This window comes from Barbatula barbatula, assembly GCF_947034865.1.
Source record: "Barbatula barbatula genome assembly, chromosome: 10".
In the NCBI taxonomy this organism is placed as follows: Eukaryota; Metazoa; Chordata; class Actinopteri; order Cypriniformes; family Nemacheilidae; genus Barbatula; species Barbatula barbatula.
The window spans coordinates 1,532,711-1,550,499 of record NC_136773.1 but is presented as its reverse complement, the minus strand read 5'-3'; the positions used below and the strand labels follow the sequence as shown (position 1 = coordinate 1,550,499).

Here is a 17,789-nt window from a genome sequence, read left to right as displayed (position 1 = left end):
GTCTAGGAATGGATTGCGCCCTGCCCGCTCCGCTCTTGTAACCTTGGAACAATGAGACAAGACTGGCTGAGAGTAGAGTACTGTTCTGCACTCTTTGATGCAACAAATGCATCAGTTGTTATTGGAAGTGTCCCTGGTTCCGGTTGATCTAACTAGTGCAGCCTAGATCTTTGAAATATATATATTATGATAGTGTAGTGTATGCAAGATAAAAAAGATGCGTCTTTAGTCTAGATTTAAACTGACAGAGTGTGTCCGCCTCCCGGACATTGCAGGGAAGACTGTTCCAAAGTTTGGCGCTAGATAAGAAAAGGATCTGCCGCCTGCACTTGATTTTGAAATTCTAGGTTTTACCAACTGACCTGACGCCTGAGAGCGTAGTGCACGTGATGGACTATAATACGTAAGAAGTTCTCTCAAGTAGTGAGGAGCTAAACCATGCAAGGCTTTATAGGTAATAAGCAAGATTTTAAAGTTTATGCGATGCTTTATAGGTAACCAGTGCAAGGTTGACAGAACCGGGCTAATATGCTCATACTTTTTTGTATGTGTAAGAACTCGAGCTGCCGCATTTTGGACCAGTTGGAGTTTTTGTAATAGGCCTGCAGGGCAACCACCTAATAGTGCATTACAGTAATCTAGTCTTGATGTCATAAAGGCATGTATAAGCTTCTCTGCATCTGATGATGACAGCATATGACGTAATTTAGATATATTTTTAAGATGGAAAAACGCAATCTTACAGGTGTTGGCGACCTGGTTCTCAAATGACAGAGTACTATCGAATATAAAGCCAAGATTCTTAGCTGAAGATGAGGGTTTTATGGAACATCCATCAATAGTTAAGCAGTATTCTTGGTTGTTACGTAGGGCGGTTTTCGGTCCGATAAGTAACACTTCAGTTTTGTCCGAGTTCAGTAATAAAAAATTGCTACTCATCCACTTTTTTATATCGACAAGTAACCACTTCACCAGAGCAGAAATCCGTGGTAAACGGGGGAGAAAGGTTCCTGTGCTCCTCAAGCCTTCATTGGTTTCTGCCATGGAGCTACTTGTTGAAACACATGAGGTTTGTGGTGTTCCAGCTCAGAATCCCTTTATGTTTGCTAGATCTGGAGCAATGTCTGCTTACCGAGGAGGAGAGTGCATACATTTAGATTTAGTCATTTAGCAGACGCTTTTATCCAAAGCGACTTACAGATGAGGAAACATTGGAAGCAATTATAACAACATAAGCAACAAAATACATAAGTGCATCAAACTAGTCCATGAGCAGCATACGTAGAGCTGCTCATGAATGTGGCATTAAGAATCCCGAAGCTCTCTCATCAACCAAGCTCAGGAAGCATATAGCAACCATGTCAAAGTTTCTTAACCTTGATGAGAATGAAGCTGACCAGCTGGCTGATTTCCTCGGTCACGATATCAGAGTCCACAGACAGTATTACCGGTTACCGGAGGGGACATTGCAGCTGGCAAAAATGAGTAAAGTCTTGATGGCAATGGAGAAAGGAACACTGTCCAACTTCAAAGGAAAGAGGCTTGATGATATTGAAATCGACCCAAATGGTATGGTTATAATTGGAATAAGGCTAAGCTGTCAGTCCATATTTACAGTTTTTGTCATCATATTTCACAAATTAAATACACTTAATACATTTCCTATTGTTGTAGAGCGAGTTGAGGAACCAGATGATTCCATATCAAGTGATGAGGAGGAAGTGGATGCAGCAAGATGCAGTGACATTCCTGAGACAACAGCACCAGCAGACACTGACCAAGCATGTGTCTCACAAAAGGATGAAGGTACAAAATTCTGCTAACCACAGCAAAGCATTAACCAAGTTAATATGAATTACTGAATGCATTAGGTCCAGCTTTCAGAATAAACAATATCTACACAAGAAAGTGTTGGGTATTACTCATTAATCATTGACTTTAGTTGTGATGAGGATTTTCATATTTTTAGGATCATCAATCCTTCCAAAAAGAAAATGGGAGAACGCTGAGGTAAAAGCAGTTGAAAAACACATGATGAACTTCATACAGACATGCAGAGTTCCTGGTAAGCAAGACTGTGAGAGATGCATTCAGGCAGAGCCAGAAGCCTTAAAGGAACACACATGGACTGGAGTGAAGAATTATGTGCGAAACAGGATCACGACTTTGAAAAGAAAGGGTGGAATGTAGAATACTTGATTGGTTTTACTGTAGAGAAAATAGAAAATGTTGAGGTAAAGTTAAAAGCACAATGCCTGTGAAGGTAATATTATTATAGTCAATTATGAGAATATAGTGCATCGAAGAAAAGCACTGATAATCTTTTCATGGTTTTGATTTTCATTATAGTGTTCCTGTTTACATGTTTTCTTTTAGAGTAACCCTAATGTGCACTTTTGTGCAATATAGTTAATTTCTTTATTAATTGTAGTTCTTTAAGTAGACAAGAATATCTTAAAGAGAATTGAAGTAGAGGAAGAAAGATGGAGGATTGAAAGTAGAGGAAGAAAGATGGAGGAGCGAAAGTAGGGGAAGAAAGATGGAGGAGCGAAAGTAGGGGAAGAAAGATGGAGGAGCGAAAGTATGGGAAGAAAGATGGTAGACCGAAAGTAGAGGAAGTGAGATGGAGGAACGATAGTAAAGGAAGAAAGATGTAGGAGCCAAAATGCAGAGGAAGAGAGATGGAGGAACGATAGTAAAGGAAAAAAGATGTAGGAGCGAAAGTAGAGGAAGAAAGATGCAGGAGCGAAAGTAGGGGGAAGAAAGATGGAAGAGCGAAAGTAGGGGAAGAAAGATGAAGGAATGATAGTTAAGGAAGAAAGATGGAGGAACGAAAGTAGAGGAAGAAAGATGGAAGAGTGAAAGTAGTGGAAGAAAGATGCAAGAGCGAAAGTAGAGGAAGAAAGATGGAAGAGCGAAAGTAGAGGAAGAAAGATGGAGGAGCGAAAGAAGGGGAAGAAATATAGAAGAGCGAAAGTAGAGGAAGAAAGATGGAAGAGCGAAAGTAGTGGAAGAAAGATGCAAGAGCGAAAGTAGGGGAAGAAAGATAGAAGAGCGAAAGTAGAGGAAGAAAGATGGAGGAGCGAAAGAAGGGGAAGAAAGATGGAGGAGCGAAAGAAGGGGAAGAAATATAGAAGAGCGAAAGTAGAGGAAGAAAGATGGAGGAGTGAAAGAAGGGGAAGAAAGATGGAGGAGCGAAAGAAGGGGAAGAAATATAGAAGAGCGAAAGTAGAGGAAGAAAGATGGAGTGAGTGATGAGCAAAATTATAAAGGAAGGAAAAGGGAGGAACGATAGTTAAGAGTTGTGAAACTAAAAAGAGAAGTGCTGCCAAATTAAGATTTTCAATGTCTAGATTATTTAAATTACTCTAGTCATCTTATTATTTTATATTTCTCTGTTCTACTGTCTTAATAATGAGCGCTGCTTAATACATCTGCAAGTGTTATTTCTACAAGGTTGTTGTGTTCAAGCAACAGGATATATAAAGCATGTGTTAAAGAAATGTTCAAGAAATGGCCTGGATGTCATAACAGCTTATACTTTTTTTAAAATGTATAAACAATATTGATGAGTTGGTGCTTTTCCCCAAGTGTCCCCAGAGTCCCCAAAGTGTCATTTCATAGGAGATTGTGTATAGCCAAAGTCCCCAAAGTATCATTTCATTGGAGATTGTGTATAGCCAGAGTCCCCAAAGTATCAATTCATTGGAGATTGTGTATAGCCAGAGTCCCCAAAGTATCAATTCATTGGAGATTGTGTATAGCCAGAGTCCCCAAAGTATCAATTCATTGGAGATTGTGTAAAGCCAGAGTCCCCAAAGTGTCATTTCATTGGAGATTGTGTATAGCCATAGTCCCCAAAGTGTCAATTCATTGGAGATTGTGTAAAGCCAGAGTCCCCAAAGTGTCATTTCATTGGAGATTGTGTATAGCCAGAGTCCCCAAAGTGTCATTTCATTGGAGATTGTGTAAAGCCATAGTCCCCAAAGTGTCATTTCATTGGAGATTTTGTATAGCCAGAGTCCCCAAAGTATCAATTCATTGGAGATTGTGTAAAGCCAGAGTCCCCAAAGTGTCATTTCATTGGAGATTTTGTATAGCCAGAGTCCCCAAAGTATCAATTCATTGGAGATTGTGTAAAGCCAGAGTCCCCAAAGTGTCATTTCATTGGAGATTGTGTATAGCCAGAGTCCCCAAAGTATCAATTCATTGGAGATTGTGTATAGCCAAAGTCCCCAAAGTGTCATTTCATTGGAGATTGTGTATAGGCAGAGTCCCCAAAGTATCAATTCATTGGAGATTGTGTATAGCCAGAGTCCCCAAAGTATCAATTCATTGGAGATTGTGTATAGCCAGAGTCCCCAAAGTATCAATTCATTGGAGATTGTGTATAGCCATAGTCCCCAAAGTATCATTTCATTGGAGATTGTGTAAAGCCAGAGTCCCCAAAGTATCATTTCATTGGAGATTGTGTATAGCCAGAGTCCCCAAAGTATCAATTCATTGGAGATTGTGTAAAGCCAGAGTCCCCAAAGTGTCATTTCATTGGAGATTGTGTATAGCCATAGTCCCCAAAGTGTCAATTCATTGGAGATTGTGTAAAGCCAGAGTCCCCAAAGTGTCATTTCATTGGAGATTGTGTATAGCCAGAGTCCCCAAAGTGTCATTTCATTGGAGATTGTGTAAAGCCAGAGTCCCCAAAGTGTCATTTCATTGGAGATTTTGTATAGCCAGAGTCCCCAAAGTATCAATTCATTGGAGATTGTGTAAAGCCAGAGTCCCCAAAGTGTCATTTCATTGGAGATTTTGTATAGCCAGAGTCCCCAAAGTATCAATTCATTGGAGATTGTGTAAAGCCAGAGTCCCCAAAGTGTCATTTCATTGGAGATTTTGTATAGCCAGAGTCCCCAAAGTATCAATTCATTGGAGATTGTGTAAAGCCAGAGTCCCCAAAGTGTCATTTCATTGGAGATTGTGTATAGCCAGAGTCCCCAAAGTATCAATTCATTGGAGATTGTGTATAGCCAGAGTCCCCAAAGTATCAATTCATTGGAGATTGTGTATAGCCATAGTCCCCAAAGTGTCATTTCATTGGAGATTGTGTATAGCCAGAGTCCCCAAAGTATCAATTCATTGGAGATTGTGTATAGCCATAGTCCCCAAAGTATCATTTCATTGGAGATTGTGTAAAGCCAGAGTCCCCAAAGTATCATTTCATTGGAGATTGTGTATAGCCAGAGTCCCCAAATTATCAATTCATTGGAGATTGTGTATAGCCATAGTCCCCAAAGTGTCATTTCATTGGAGATTGTGTATAGCCAGAGTCCCCAAAGTATCATTTCATAGGAGATTGTGTATATAGCCAGTATCTTAGAAATCCAAACATGAGACTAGAAGTTTTAGATTTGTATTTGTGTACAGCTTTATCCATTCATCACATTACAGATAATAATGTCTTCGTGTTTTAGGACTCCAGTGAGCAGGCAAATGCAATTTAGTGAGGAAAAAACAGGTAATATGTTTCAGGGATGGTGTTAAAGCTTTAGAATTACATTTAAATACTAAATGAACTAAAGAGATGCAGGTAATGGTTATGGCATGATCATCTGGTATAGAGAGGCTTGATTTTGAATATAGAAATCAAGTTCAGTCCTATAATCTTAATCTATAACATTTCCGTTCCAGGTAAACTAATAAAACACTAACCAATTCACAAAAGTTATTGTATTTCTGTTTCTTATTGGGTTGAATCGTGTGTATCATCTCAAAGTCCTTACAGTATAACATAACCAGAGTTTGTCTATCACCATAGTCCTCAAAGTTTCACTTGATCCGAGTTTGTGTTTGTCCCCAAATTGGATATAAAAAATACTGTCCCCAAAGTGAAGGCAAAATGTCAGGTCTGTAAAAAAGCCTTTAATCCTAAATATCAAGTGATGTTTGTACTGAGGGCTTCACCAGTAGTGTAGTCATATCTTTCTTTTGTCTCTAGACCCTTCTGAAAGGGGTGTACCCAAAGGTAGGGTGTTCAGTCATACGTCCTCGTTGGGGGGTTACAGTTTTTTACGATTGCTTACACACTAAAATTTTACTTTTCCCACAATTCGCAAAACCGTACACTCAAGGAGCAAAACACAAGGCTAGATTTGCACAACTGTAAGCACATTGTCAGCTTCACACTATTTGCAAAGCATTACACACAGTGATTTGCAAAACACTAAACACACTTGTATACATCAGACACAGAAGTATATCATGATGTCACTTCCTTGCAATTCCTAAGCACTGACTGTCAAATGAGCACACCGATGAGCCAATCTGTTAAACACAGCCATCAGGTGAACAAACACATGATTGCTAAATTGTAGACACACCAATCAGGTTTAAGCACTATAAAAATGCAGCTGGTAGGTTCACCTGCCTTCAACCAAAATGGAAGGAGTCAGAAGAAGAGTGAGGGTGAGAGGAGGAGTACACAGAGGAGGAGGAGGAGGAGGCAGAGGCAGAGGCAGAGGCAGAGGCAGAGGCAGAGGCAGAGGCAGAGGCAGAGGCAGAGGCAGAGGCAGAGGCAGAGGCAGAGGCAGAGGCAGAGGAGTAGAAGGAGGAGGAAGAAGAAGAAGAGGCAGAGGTAGAGGAAGACCTGAAGCAGGAGGAGAACGTGCACAAAGAAGAAGAGGACCAAACTTATCAAATGACATTCGTGCAACACTAGTGGACCATGTTGAGAACCACGGATTGACGCTGAGGGAGGCTGGACTGAGAGTTCAGCCAAATCTTAGCAGATATACAGTGGCATCTGTCATAAGGACTTTTCGACGTGAAAACAGGTAAAATAAGATCTAACTACAGTTATTATTGTATGCTCCATATTAGCACTTGTGATACCCCTTCCTGTGATATTGTACAGTAAGTTACATGTATTATTCTCTACATAGGACTGAGGGTCGGGAACGACAAGGAGGAAGAGGGCCCATATTCACGCAAGAACAAGAGAGAGAGATAATAAACATGGTTTTGGCCAATAATGCTATCAGGCTCAGAGAACTACAAGCAAACATTATCGGTGACCATGCCATTTTCCATAATGTCCATCAGGTCTCTTTGTCAACACTGGCACGCATCCTGAAAAGACATCAGGTTCAAATGAAACAACTTTATCGAGTGCCTTTTGAGCGGAATTCAGAGAGGCTGCGGCATGAATATGTGGAGGTTTGTATTGTTCACTTTAGCACTGTGATGTTGAGTACTCCACACATTACCTTTGTACATTGACTGTAATATACTAGACCTATCCTGAACAACACAATGTTGTCTTTCACTGTATTTCAGAGAGTTTTGCAGATGGATGCCGAGGAAATCCTCCATGAATTCATATATATTGATGAGGCAGGGTTCAACCTCACAAAAGGAAGAAGGAGAGGCAGAAATATAATTGGCCACAGGGCTATAATCAATGTCCCAGGGCAACGTGGGGGTAACATCACCCTTTGCGCTGCCATTTCACAGCATGGGGTCCTCCACCGCCATGCCAAAATGGGCCCTTACAACACACCTCACATTCTCGCATTTTTAGACCAATTGCACCACATCGTCACAGCAGGTAATGAAATGCGCCAGATACAATACACTGTCATCTGGGACAATGTGTCATTCCACCGCGTTGCTTTGGTCCAGAACTGGTTTCAACACCATCCACAGTTGACAGTATTATACCTTCCACCATACTCTCCGTTTCCAAAACTCTATCGAAGGGTTTTTCTCTGCATGGCGGTGGAAGGTTTACGATCTTCAGCCCCAGGCTCAGGTACCCCTCATTCAGGCCATGGAGGACGCATGTGACCAAGTCGACGCTGCAGCGGTGCAAGGATGGATTCGACATTCAAGACGGTTCTCCCCACGTTGTCTTGCTTATGAGGATATTGCTTGTGATGTTGATGAAATTCTCTGGCCAGATCCAGCTAGGCGAAGAGATAATGTATAGTATGTTTACTGTAGTATTTTCTGTACAATATTGTCAGTTTTTCAGATTATTATTTGTTTGTTGTTATTTACTGTAATTGTTACCTGTACTGGATACAGTATTTTATGTTTGCTGAGCTAACAGTGTTATGCACACTACTGTAGTAACATGACAACTGGGACATGTTTTCTTGTGATTCTCCGTGTTGACTGATTTGGGTATATGGAGGGAAATAAATGATATTTTCCTCAGTCTGTAGCATTGGTCTTGTGTAGTCTTTGGTGAATTATTGTATAGTTGCACTTTTGTGTACTTCATTTACAGTACTCTAATCGCTGAGAATTAGACTTGCTAAAAGCGTTTTAGGTTGGCAACAGCAGTGTGTAAATGGTTAAAAAATATTACAGTCATATGAAATGTGTGTGTTTCGTATGGTAACAAAATATTGTTTTTAAAAAGTTGTGAATAGTTTTGAAAAATGCGTTTCATTTAGCAAATGATCTGAAGTGTTGTGCTACTTTGGTGTAGTGTTGTATTAATTGTGTGTAGTGTTTTGACAAGCCGGGCCCTGTTTTCAAAATTGCGTGTGCGTGCGTGCATGTGTGTGTCTTAATGAATTAATAACTAAATGACATAAACAAAAATGTATTGTAGTTTCATCTAGCTGTGAACAAATGCTTAATACTGGAGTTTGTCTTTCTATACGCTTTTTCTTCTCTACTATTTGTTCCAAGTGTGTTCGGCTATCTTGCGACAACGTGTAATTGTATAGAGCCCTTTAGCATTCATTGATTTATAACATGTGGACCTACTCAATTATTTACATCACCTATCAAACTATTAAACTTTCATACTGTATCAAAATGTTTTGTCATATGGTGCTTTTTGTTAAAATATTCTGGGGAACTAAAACAGAACAGAATCTTTAACAGATGTTTCTTTTGTAAGAGACTGGGGGTGGATGTCTTGTGAGAGTGAATGAGGAAAATCCCCTCTGAACATCCCATGCTGTGTTCTAGTGAATCTGTTTTGATCACAAAATAACTTCTATAAATCAGCTATTGCCCAGAACAAGCAGGAATACTAAATGAAAGACAGTGTGTTTGTTTGGCATTGCTTTTGCATGAAGGCTGAAACATGTACATGATAGTATATACGCGACATTTTTCATGCAACATCAGAATTCACCTTCATGCAGTTGCGTAACCTGTCAACACTGTTAGGGGGTAATACAGTTATTAATACAACCTGTCCAATGCAACTTCTTGTGTTTATGGCTCATGTGACACCAGTTTCTCTTTTTTTTTAAATGTGTTTAATGAGTTTCCATGAAGACCGTCCATTTAACCAAAATGTGATCTACTCTCTCCGTGGATAAATGATCAAATAAAATGTAGTTGGTTGCATTGTTCATTTTTCAATATTCTTTGTTGTCCAGTTGCTTGCAATCATTGATTAATTGTTGAAAACAAACACTTTTTTATTTAAATGTCTTTTATACAGTTAACATTAGGATGTAATAATAATCATTGAAGTAGAATCATGAGAAACATACGAATGTAAGCAGTGAACAGCATTATTTATTCCAGAGCTTTTTACAACAGAAAATGGATCTCAAGGATTAGACTTCTATCCAGACGCTTCCTTTGCTTTCACCCTCAGCCATCTTACTCACTTAACACTCAGCAATCTCTTACTCCCTGTGGGTACATTTGAAGTCATTCAGATTGTGTAGTTTACAAATGAAAGACATTTTAATATACAAGAATGTTGTGTAGATTCATTTGCGTGTTCATATGTTCATTATACTGTAGGGACTGTAATTGATAAAAAAGGTTTTATCGTTTAAAAGATAACCTTAACAACTCTGTGGTATGACAAATGCCACAGTCACCCAGTTTATTCTTTTGGCAAAGTGGAAAACGGAGCAAAACAGCACCTTTCAAGCAACAAGGAGTTGATATCTGTCTGCCCAGCCTGGTAACAACCATTTACCTTTTATTTAATTGCAATTTGTAAAAACAAATACACCTTCTATTACGAAAAATCAAATAGCAAAGCAAATCGCAAAGACATGATCCAAAAGAATGTTTATCAACTTGCCATTTTGCAATGATTCTTTTTATTTATTATTAATATTTTGCACATCTGTTTTTTTTAGAAAAGCAATTTTAATGATAAGCATAACAAAACAGCCATTAAAAAATATACATTTAAAAGATAACGGATAGTAAAACCTATCCACTTTTAAAATGCATAATAAAAACACTCAAAATAAAACTGATTGAGGCAAATATTAGAAAAATATTTTACACAAAAAACTTCTGAACACAACAAAATATTGAATATTGTGAATTCACTTTTCATCTAGTAGAAAAATATATCTTTCCTGAGAACATTTCAATTTCATTACAACTGATTACTAACCCTGAGAGAACAGGATGATACACACATGTGCTGGTGTCATAATTAAACGTGAAACACTTTACATCATGTAATGACATTGAAAGAAAATATACGATGTTGTGTTTTATGTACATTGGCTTGCTAAGAATGTAAAGTTGGATCAGATTCTGCCTCAGACTGCAATGGACAGGTTGTCTCTAAAACATGAAGATCGCTGGGGAACGGGATAGCTGCATAGATCCTGGTATATACGAGCCACCTGATCACTGGCCAACTCATCCGAGATCTCCAGATTCCCACTGCTGTACTGGGATCTGCGGGCAGTCACCGCCTCCACCAGCTGCTGACAGTGTAACGCTGTGATCTGATTGAATGAAGCATTACTCAATGTTACACGTTTTGTATTAGAATGAATATTACCAGAAATGAAGCTGCAGTAAACAAGCTTATTTCACTACGTTGAGTTTTAACTCTTTTATATTTGTAAATACTATTAAAGATCCAGTGAAACCAAAACGAACGTTTTTTTCCTTTTATTAAAAATGAGTGAACCTTAAGGACGTCAATAAACTGATTGTAAAATTCGGAGTTAGGAGATATTACTGTTCAAAACTGACAGCCTGGCGTGGACGCTCTAGTCTCGCAGAACTTATTGCAACTTCCTTTGGCCAAGGCCCGTTCATTTTTCATTTTGTGCCGCATTTTAAGAATAAAGTGTTTAGTCGATCGTGATCAACCATTGTAAACATGACAGCTTACTTCTCAGATCAGACGGCTTTGTTTTGTTTCCAGACGGGACGTTAAAGAACGTGACACGCACGTCTACCGAAAATCCAACCAACCAGATGACGACTTGAAACGTACTGAAGTGTTTCCAGGAACGTGTGGTTTTGCGTCAGACGTTTAGCCGCCGGTCCGTGGGCGTGACATCTGGGGGCGTGACGTCCCGCCCCTTTCACTATCAGAGCTGCGGAAGTGGCGCCTCATATAAGCCACTAGTTTGCACATTTATTATGTCCTATCTTTTCGATTGACTTTTACACCAATGTGGCTGCAACGCCGTTAAATGTAGCTTTGCCAGGTTGTCTGACTGTGTGCCGTGAACGAAACGCTATTGGTTATTTAAAAAGGGGGCAGGGTCCAGTTAAAATGATGTCAACATATCAAATAATGCTGTGCGTTCCAAGCCGATGCAGTGGGCCTTTAAGGGATATGTCTATGAAGTTCTATGAACATTTAATGCCTTGAGAACACATAAAATGTCAGATATTTAAAAATGTTACATTAATCACCTGCACAATGATTAATTTGTTCTTCAAGGTGCTGAAATCATTAAATTCTTCTCCAAAGCAGAGTGTCACGGTCGGATCTGGAACCTGATAGTGACCCTCCTGATATATCTGCAGTGCTTTGAGAAAAACAAATGAAATTAAATCCTTCCGTTACTTACCAGTAAATTGCAACTGTAATGAGATGTTAAGATATATTATGCCTGTGGTCTCTGGTTACCTTGTAGAAACCTGGCAGTGTCAAAGATTTTCACCACAGCATCTCTTTCGAGTTTGCAGGGGTTGAGATTGTACTGGGAGTTCGGGCTGCTCCAGAACACTCTACTTTGGCACAGACGCTTAATGAAGATGCCCTCTCTGTTGGCACGGAGCAGCACGCCACGCTCAAGGTGACTAAAAAGCTTCCGAGTGATGTGACGCTGGCGATCATGCTCGATGAGGTCCACTGATGGGAAGCGGATGCTCTGGAGACTATCTGGACCATATAAAGGGGCATTAGACACAGGGGGCTGTCCGGGGGAGATACGGCAGCCCTCCGGATGAGTTGTGAGAGTGCTGCCCACCAGCCGTCCTCCATAATAGAAGCAGATCATAATCTGAGAAAAGGCTGAAAGAACAGGACAGCACGGTTAACAGTCTTCCTCGCACAGCAGTGGAAGTCTTTGGAGACTTTGAAGAGAGAATAAAAACACGGTTTGGGAAAAGTTCATATACTGTATATGTGCAAGTCCACACTTGGGTAAAAATTGTAAATGACATACCTGCATTGAATGTGCTCACGGGTGACAGATCCGGATGGACAACCACAGCTAAGAGAGAATACAAACAACATAACATGAGTCGGGCGTAACCCTTTAACATTGCAACAAAGGATGGCATGAGGGCAGAGGAAGAAAACATGTCAAATCTAACTTTTCTTCAATAACTACACAAACATGCGAGAGAGAGAGAGAGAGAGAGAGAGAGAGAGAGAGAGAGAGAGAGAGAGAGAGAGAGAGAGAGAGAGAGAGAGAGAGAGACTGATATGCTAAGTCAGCAAACCTTTGGCGGAAATTAGTCATTATTTCTCTCAGTAACACTGAACACAATTGCCCTTTTCAGCATGTAAATACGCAGCCATGTTTATCACAACCACATTGTAAAAAAGGTCACAATGTACTGTATTAGTTTTACGGAACTTTTCATTTGGATACACTTGTTTCATCTGTATTCAAACGTTGCACTGCATTGAGTTGTGTTCTGAAATATTGGATAAGGTACTGGCAGCACACTTTCCCTTTTTTCCTTGCAGGCTTTTTACATTGTAAATCTTGTTAAAGATTGTATTCTTTCAAGTAATTTGAAATGAGTAATTGTATAAAATAAAAGAGAGGGAGACCAGTATGTCGCACCATTGTGACAGCCCTCCAGCCACCATTCCTGCACCGACGGGACGGCGCTGGCATCATCCAGAGCAGAATGACTTGGCTCATTTGAAGACTGTGCACAAAAACACAATTTCCAGTCATGAGAATCAATACATGCTATCAATGTTATGGAGAATGAACAGATAAAGGAATGGAAAACCATGGACCTCTTGAATTAGTTCATCCAGTTCCGGTGAGCCCTCCATGGCCGTGATGTCCGTGCTGCAGCAAGACATGGCAGGGATCAAGTTTTTACCCACTAAAGGAAAAAAGCATCATTCGGTGAAACTTGTAAAACGTCCTAAATGAGTCCGTCTTATTATTTATTATTCATGAAGTCATTTTAATGTCCTTGTGTAAGAAGAAATGTTGTAAATAAAGAACTGGTTAGGCATTTGTGTACTTCTAATGTATCTTGGAGATTTGGTGAAAACACACACACACACATTTCTGTTCCTCATCTGGCACTATCCGGTACACTTTATAAGGTTCAGAGATGTCAAGCTGGGATCGCTCAGTAACTTCCTCAAAGTCTGGGCTCTTGTTTAGTGCACAACGGAGTCTGGTCTTCCATGTCGCTGGTTCAGCTTTATCCCCCTCCTTAAACTTCCCTTTAAATATTGCCCACGCCTGTGAAAACACATGCTTAGTCAGACATCACCACAATCTGAATTCCTCTAAATTCATTCGGCTGACTGAATGAAGAGCAAACTTTATTACATTTCATAAAGCAAACGATCTCCATAATGTCATTTAAACGTTTCAGAAAAGCCAGTGCATGCAATGCATCTCAATAGGTCTGCAGGGAACTATTATTAATACTTTCTGTGTTTTTTGCGAAAAGCACCGATGTTCAAATCGTAACTGTTTAAAGTTTAGATCAAATCATTATTATTATTATTATTATTATTATTATTATTATTATGTCAACATGTTGTTGGAAATAAAATAGGCCAAATAGACAATGATGTGCATTATTATGCACTTCGTGTTTATTCTTGATAATAAAACAACAACAATCAAAAACATAGGCTTACTTTGAAGATGGACGCATCCACCTCTTGGTTGTAATCCTGTTTCCCTGCATGTTTCCAGGGGATTCGGAACATTGTTCGGTTCTCATCTTCCCACAATAATCCATTATATATATTACTATTGATCTGTTCTATAAGCCACTGCTTCAGTCTGCGCCCGCCGGGATTCATGTTCACACGTGACTCGAGAGGACTACAACACCGCTCTCACAAACATGCGCCTCATTTATAAAACACGCGCGTGGGAACGCCCACGCGTCGACTCTCTGCGCTCATTGGCCGGAGCCGCGTGGATATGTTAATGAGGTTCTTTGAAGCGGAGTCGTTTCCGAGAAACCTTCCGTCGGCTCTGGATGTTTGAAGTGTGACTGGTGAGGAAAGGGACTTTACACGAGTCCTGCTGAACTTAAACCGGATCATCAGCCAGAACACGACTGTCGCATTGATGCTCTTTTACATGAAATATACATAAAACGCGTCATTACATTGATTTCACTTTGGGGGCTTCCAGAACGCGCTCGCGCAGACTGAATCTTATTTCATATACTGATTTCACGGCTCGCTGGAATGCTTGATTCTGATTGGCCGGTTACGCGCGTTATTCCCACATAACAACCTCTCGAAACTAATATCGCACGGTAACCCCATTTTTGATCAAATGCAATATAAATATGTCTTTCAATAACACATGTGACATTACGAATCAACCAAATTGCCTTAAAGACTAAAGTGAACTGCTTTTCCTTAAAAAAAGGTCAACATCCGGTTAAAATGAGCTAATAAAATATAAAAAAAAAATCATTTTTCTCAAGTAGCTGTGTGATACGAGGGATAAAGTACACGCAGTTACGGTGAAATAAGCCCCTTCAGTGCGATACGAGACCGCCGAGTCCTGATCACACCGTCTGGCCTTATTTCTACCATAACAACAGGCTGCCTGCACATTAAGCCTTACATAACATTATGAAGATTTTAAAAGGGAATCTATTAAAAATCAGATTTTTTCGCCCCCACATGATTAAAGAGAACCGCCAGCGTCTTCGGAGCACAAAATCTCCTCATAGACATCATGGTGTCAGTTTTTGTCAAGGTCCTGAAAAGAACTGAAGACATGGTTACATCGGTCCATTCGCTCATAGTGGCTCAGTTAGATTTCTTGGAAGCGACGATAATGCTTTATGTGCAAAACGAAGCAAAATTCTGACTTGAATCGATATAAAGTACTTTTAATATATTTAAAATCTTCATAATGTGATAATGTAAAAACACACAAAGTAGATTTTTGGGTGAACTTACCCTTTAAGTATTAAAGGCATTTTTGACCAACTCTATGTCAACCATTGAACTAACCTGATTCTCCCCATGAAAAACAAGGAAATCCATTTTTGACAGATTGTGGAAAGAAATGTGTTTAAATCATTAAATGGCGAATACAACATTAATAATAGTGAAATAATTTAAAGCCTCTATGAGCGTTTATAAACATTACACAATTAAATCAGTTCTTATTATTTGACCAAACACAAGGCAATTCAGGCACAATAGCTTATGTGTATTCCTCATTGAAAATGATCATTTTAGCCTCATTACACTTTTTAAAGTGTTCAGATTTTGTGGGTTAACAAGTGACTTTTTTATTCCATTAAAAAAAGTTGCTATCTATATGATACTTACTACAACAGGGTTGTAAACATATTGATACATTCTCATCGGCATTCTTTTCAGGGAAAGTTACCTCAGTTGGTAGAGCATTGCATTATAGCAACGCAAAGGCCATGGCGTTCGTCCCATATATTATTAAACATGTAGATCACTGTAAGTTGCTTTGGATAAAAGCGTCTGCCAAATGAAATGTTAAAGTAACGTAAATGAAATGCTATCATGCATTGTGCTAACTCCAAAAATTGTGGTTCGTCATCGGATCATTCTCGGATACATTTATTTGTCTCAGAATTACCCAAGGTCTGGTTATGCAATGGTTAGTGTCTCATGTTAAAGCTACGTCTAACCTGTTGTCAGGAAGTTTAAAGATCATCTGGAAACCAGAAAAAGCGGATCTTGGAAAGGCGAGGTTACATTCTCGTGGTGTGTTGGAGGATGTGAGCACAGGTAGTGGTCGTGGTGAAGGTGGTATGTAAGCGAAAGTTGAGCATTACACACATAAAAAGAACTGAACTGGCTGTAGGGCAATGCATATTTACCAGGCATCAACATTTCTGGTAACGTCTTGATCTTCGGCCTTTCGATAATATTAAAGGATCGGTGTGTCAGAGGGTCTTATGTCAGAAATGCAATACAATATACATGACTATGTCTTCAAATGTGTATAATGAAGTGTTATGTTTTTATTAGCTCAGAATGAGCTACTTCGATCTAAATACTCCGCGGGTCCCTTGAATGTCATTCCTGTGTTCTGTCAGCCTCTGTAGTGCTTCAAAAGGGAGGTGGATAAGAAATAATAGTCCCTGTTGGTCTGGTATGGTCTTGGTGGATGGTAACGGATAGAACACCATTAAATCCTACTGGAATTAGACCCAACACACAAATGATGGTATTTTGTAATAGAAACAATGAGAATTTGTATTGTTTTTCCATTAGGAATATGTGTTTGCTCAGTTTTACTTTTCTCAGTTAAATCAGGAAATGATAAAGTCAACTGACGTTTGAATCAAGTATACATATGCCCAGTTTCACAGACAAGGCTTAATGCTAGTCCAGGACTAAAATGAATGTTTGAGCTGTCTTACCGAAAAAAAATGACACGGCATGACATCATGAAATATGTGAGTGCCATTGTTTTGTCTCAAGATGTACACCAGTAATGTGTTTTTCCAAGGCATTTTTATAAAAACAACATACATTTTCGAATTGATGTAAGGCGTAAGGCACAGTTCCGACTTAAGGCCTGATTTCACAGACGAGGTTTAGCTTAAGGTTTTAATTACAGCTCAAGCACATCTTGTACGGTATGTACTAGTGTATACTTGCACCCACTTTTGCTCTTGTTCCCCAAACAGGGTTCAAGACTAAAATCTATGTTATAGCTGTCTACTTTACATCTTAAAATACATCAGTGCCATTGTAATATTTCCTTGTGATGTGTGAAAATACGATCTATATGTTCTAACTTAACTAGGCCTAGTTCTGTCTTAATTCAATCCTTTGCAGGAAACCTCCCTTAACAGCCCGCGGTAACTTTCTGGCAGTGTCCTACGTCTACTGAGTAGCCAATGAAAAATGCAACATGAAATGATGTATTGATCAACACTACACGGCAATAAAAGTTAAATGACATGGAGGTGAAAAATGAAATATTAATATTTATTCATACTGCCAAAGTGTGAATCGTGTTGCTGTGTTTGTTTACGATTTGCGCACTGATTCAGTTTTCTGACTTGCGCCATAGCCTAAGATTCAGGAGGTGTCATCGTCGTAAAAGTGTACATGCTAACGTTCCCAAGTTTATCAGATCCATGTCGCACATTGTGACCTGTCAAGATATAACAAGATGGCTGAAATAAGCAGGCTTTAAATGTAACAGCAGTAAAGTATGAGTACACTTGAATAAACCATTCCTTCTGCACTTCTGCTTCTACAACACAAGCACACGCTGCTCACATGTGCAAGCTAACCTGTTACCAATCAGTGCCAGAAAACAAGTGCTCTCATCTAATTCTAATGCATCTCTCACTCG

General features: G+C 39.5%; 1 protein-coding gene and 1 long non-coding RNA gene across 3 annotated transcripts; one reads left to right on the top strand and one right to left on the bottom strand.

Annotated features, from left to right (window-relative positions):
- Window positions 1–1,439: 1,439 nt before the first annotated feature.
- Window positions 1,440–2,101, top strand: LOC306899740. The gene is made up of 3 exons (XR_013787221.1): window positions 1,440–1,569; window positions 1,675–1,806; window positions 1,970–2,101. It is a non-coding gene; the product is annotated as an uncharacterized lncRNA (long non-coding RNA).
- A 7,321-nt stretch (window positions 2,102–9,422) lies between these two features.
- Window positions 9,423–14,292, bottom strand: irf8 (interferon regulatory factor 8). 2 transcript variants are annotated; one of them, XM_079466435.1, is made up of 8 exons: window positions 14,099–14,292; window positions 13,502–13,691; window positions 13,229–13,320; window positions 13,047–13,134; window positions 12,417–12,464; window positions 11,876–12,262; window positions 11,659–11,774; window positions 9,423–10,730 (listed from the first exon to the last, which is right to left on the bottom strand). In XM_079466435.1, the coding sequence occupies exons 1-8, from the start codon at window positions 14,264–14,266 to the stop codon at window positions 10,539–10,541; spliced, it is 1,281 nt and encodes a 426-aa protein (XP_079322561.1). In that variant the 5' UTR covers window positions 14,267–14,292; the 3' UTR covers window positions 9,423–10,538. The 2 variants fall into 2 exon arrangements, with proteins under 2 accessions (XP_079322561.1, XP_079322562.1); XM_079466436.1 differs by having other exon boundaries at window positions 13,508–13,691.
- Window positions 14,293–17,789: the final 3,497 nt, after the last annotated feature.

Excerpts from the sequence above, each read along its gene's own strand:
- irf8 (XM_079466435.1), bottom strand. The coding sequence starts at position 14,266 with ATGAATCCCGGCGGGCGCAGACTGAAGCAGTGGCTTATAGAACAGATC. Across the intron at positions 13,692-14,098 it reads TGGATGCGTCCATCTTCAAA|GCGTGGGCAATATTTAAAGG; the intron begins GTAAGCCTATGT and ends GTGTTTTCACAG. Across the intron at positions 10,731-11,658 it reads ACAAATTAATCATTGTGCAG|ATCACAGCGTTACACTGTCA; the intron begins GTGATTAATGTA and ends TCATTCAATCAG.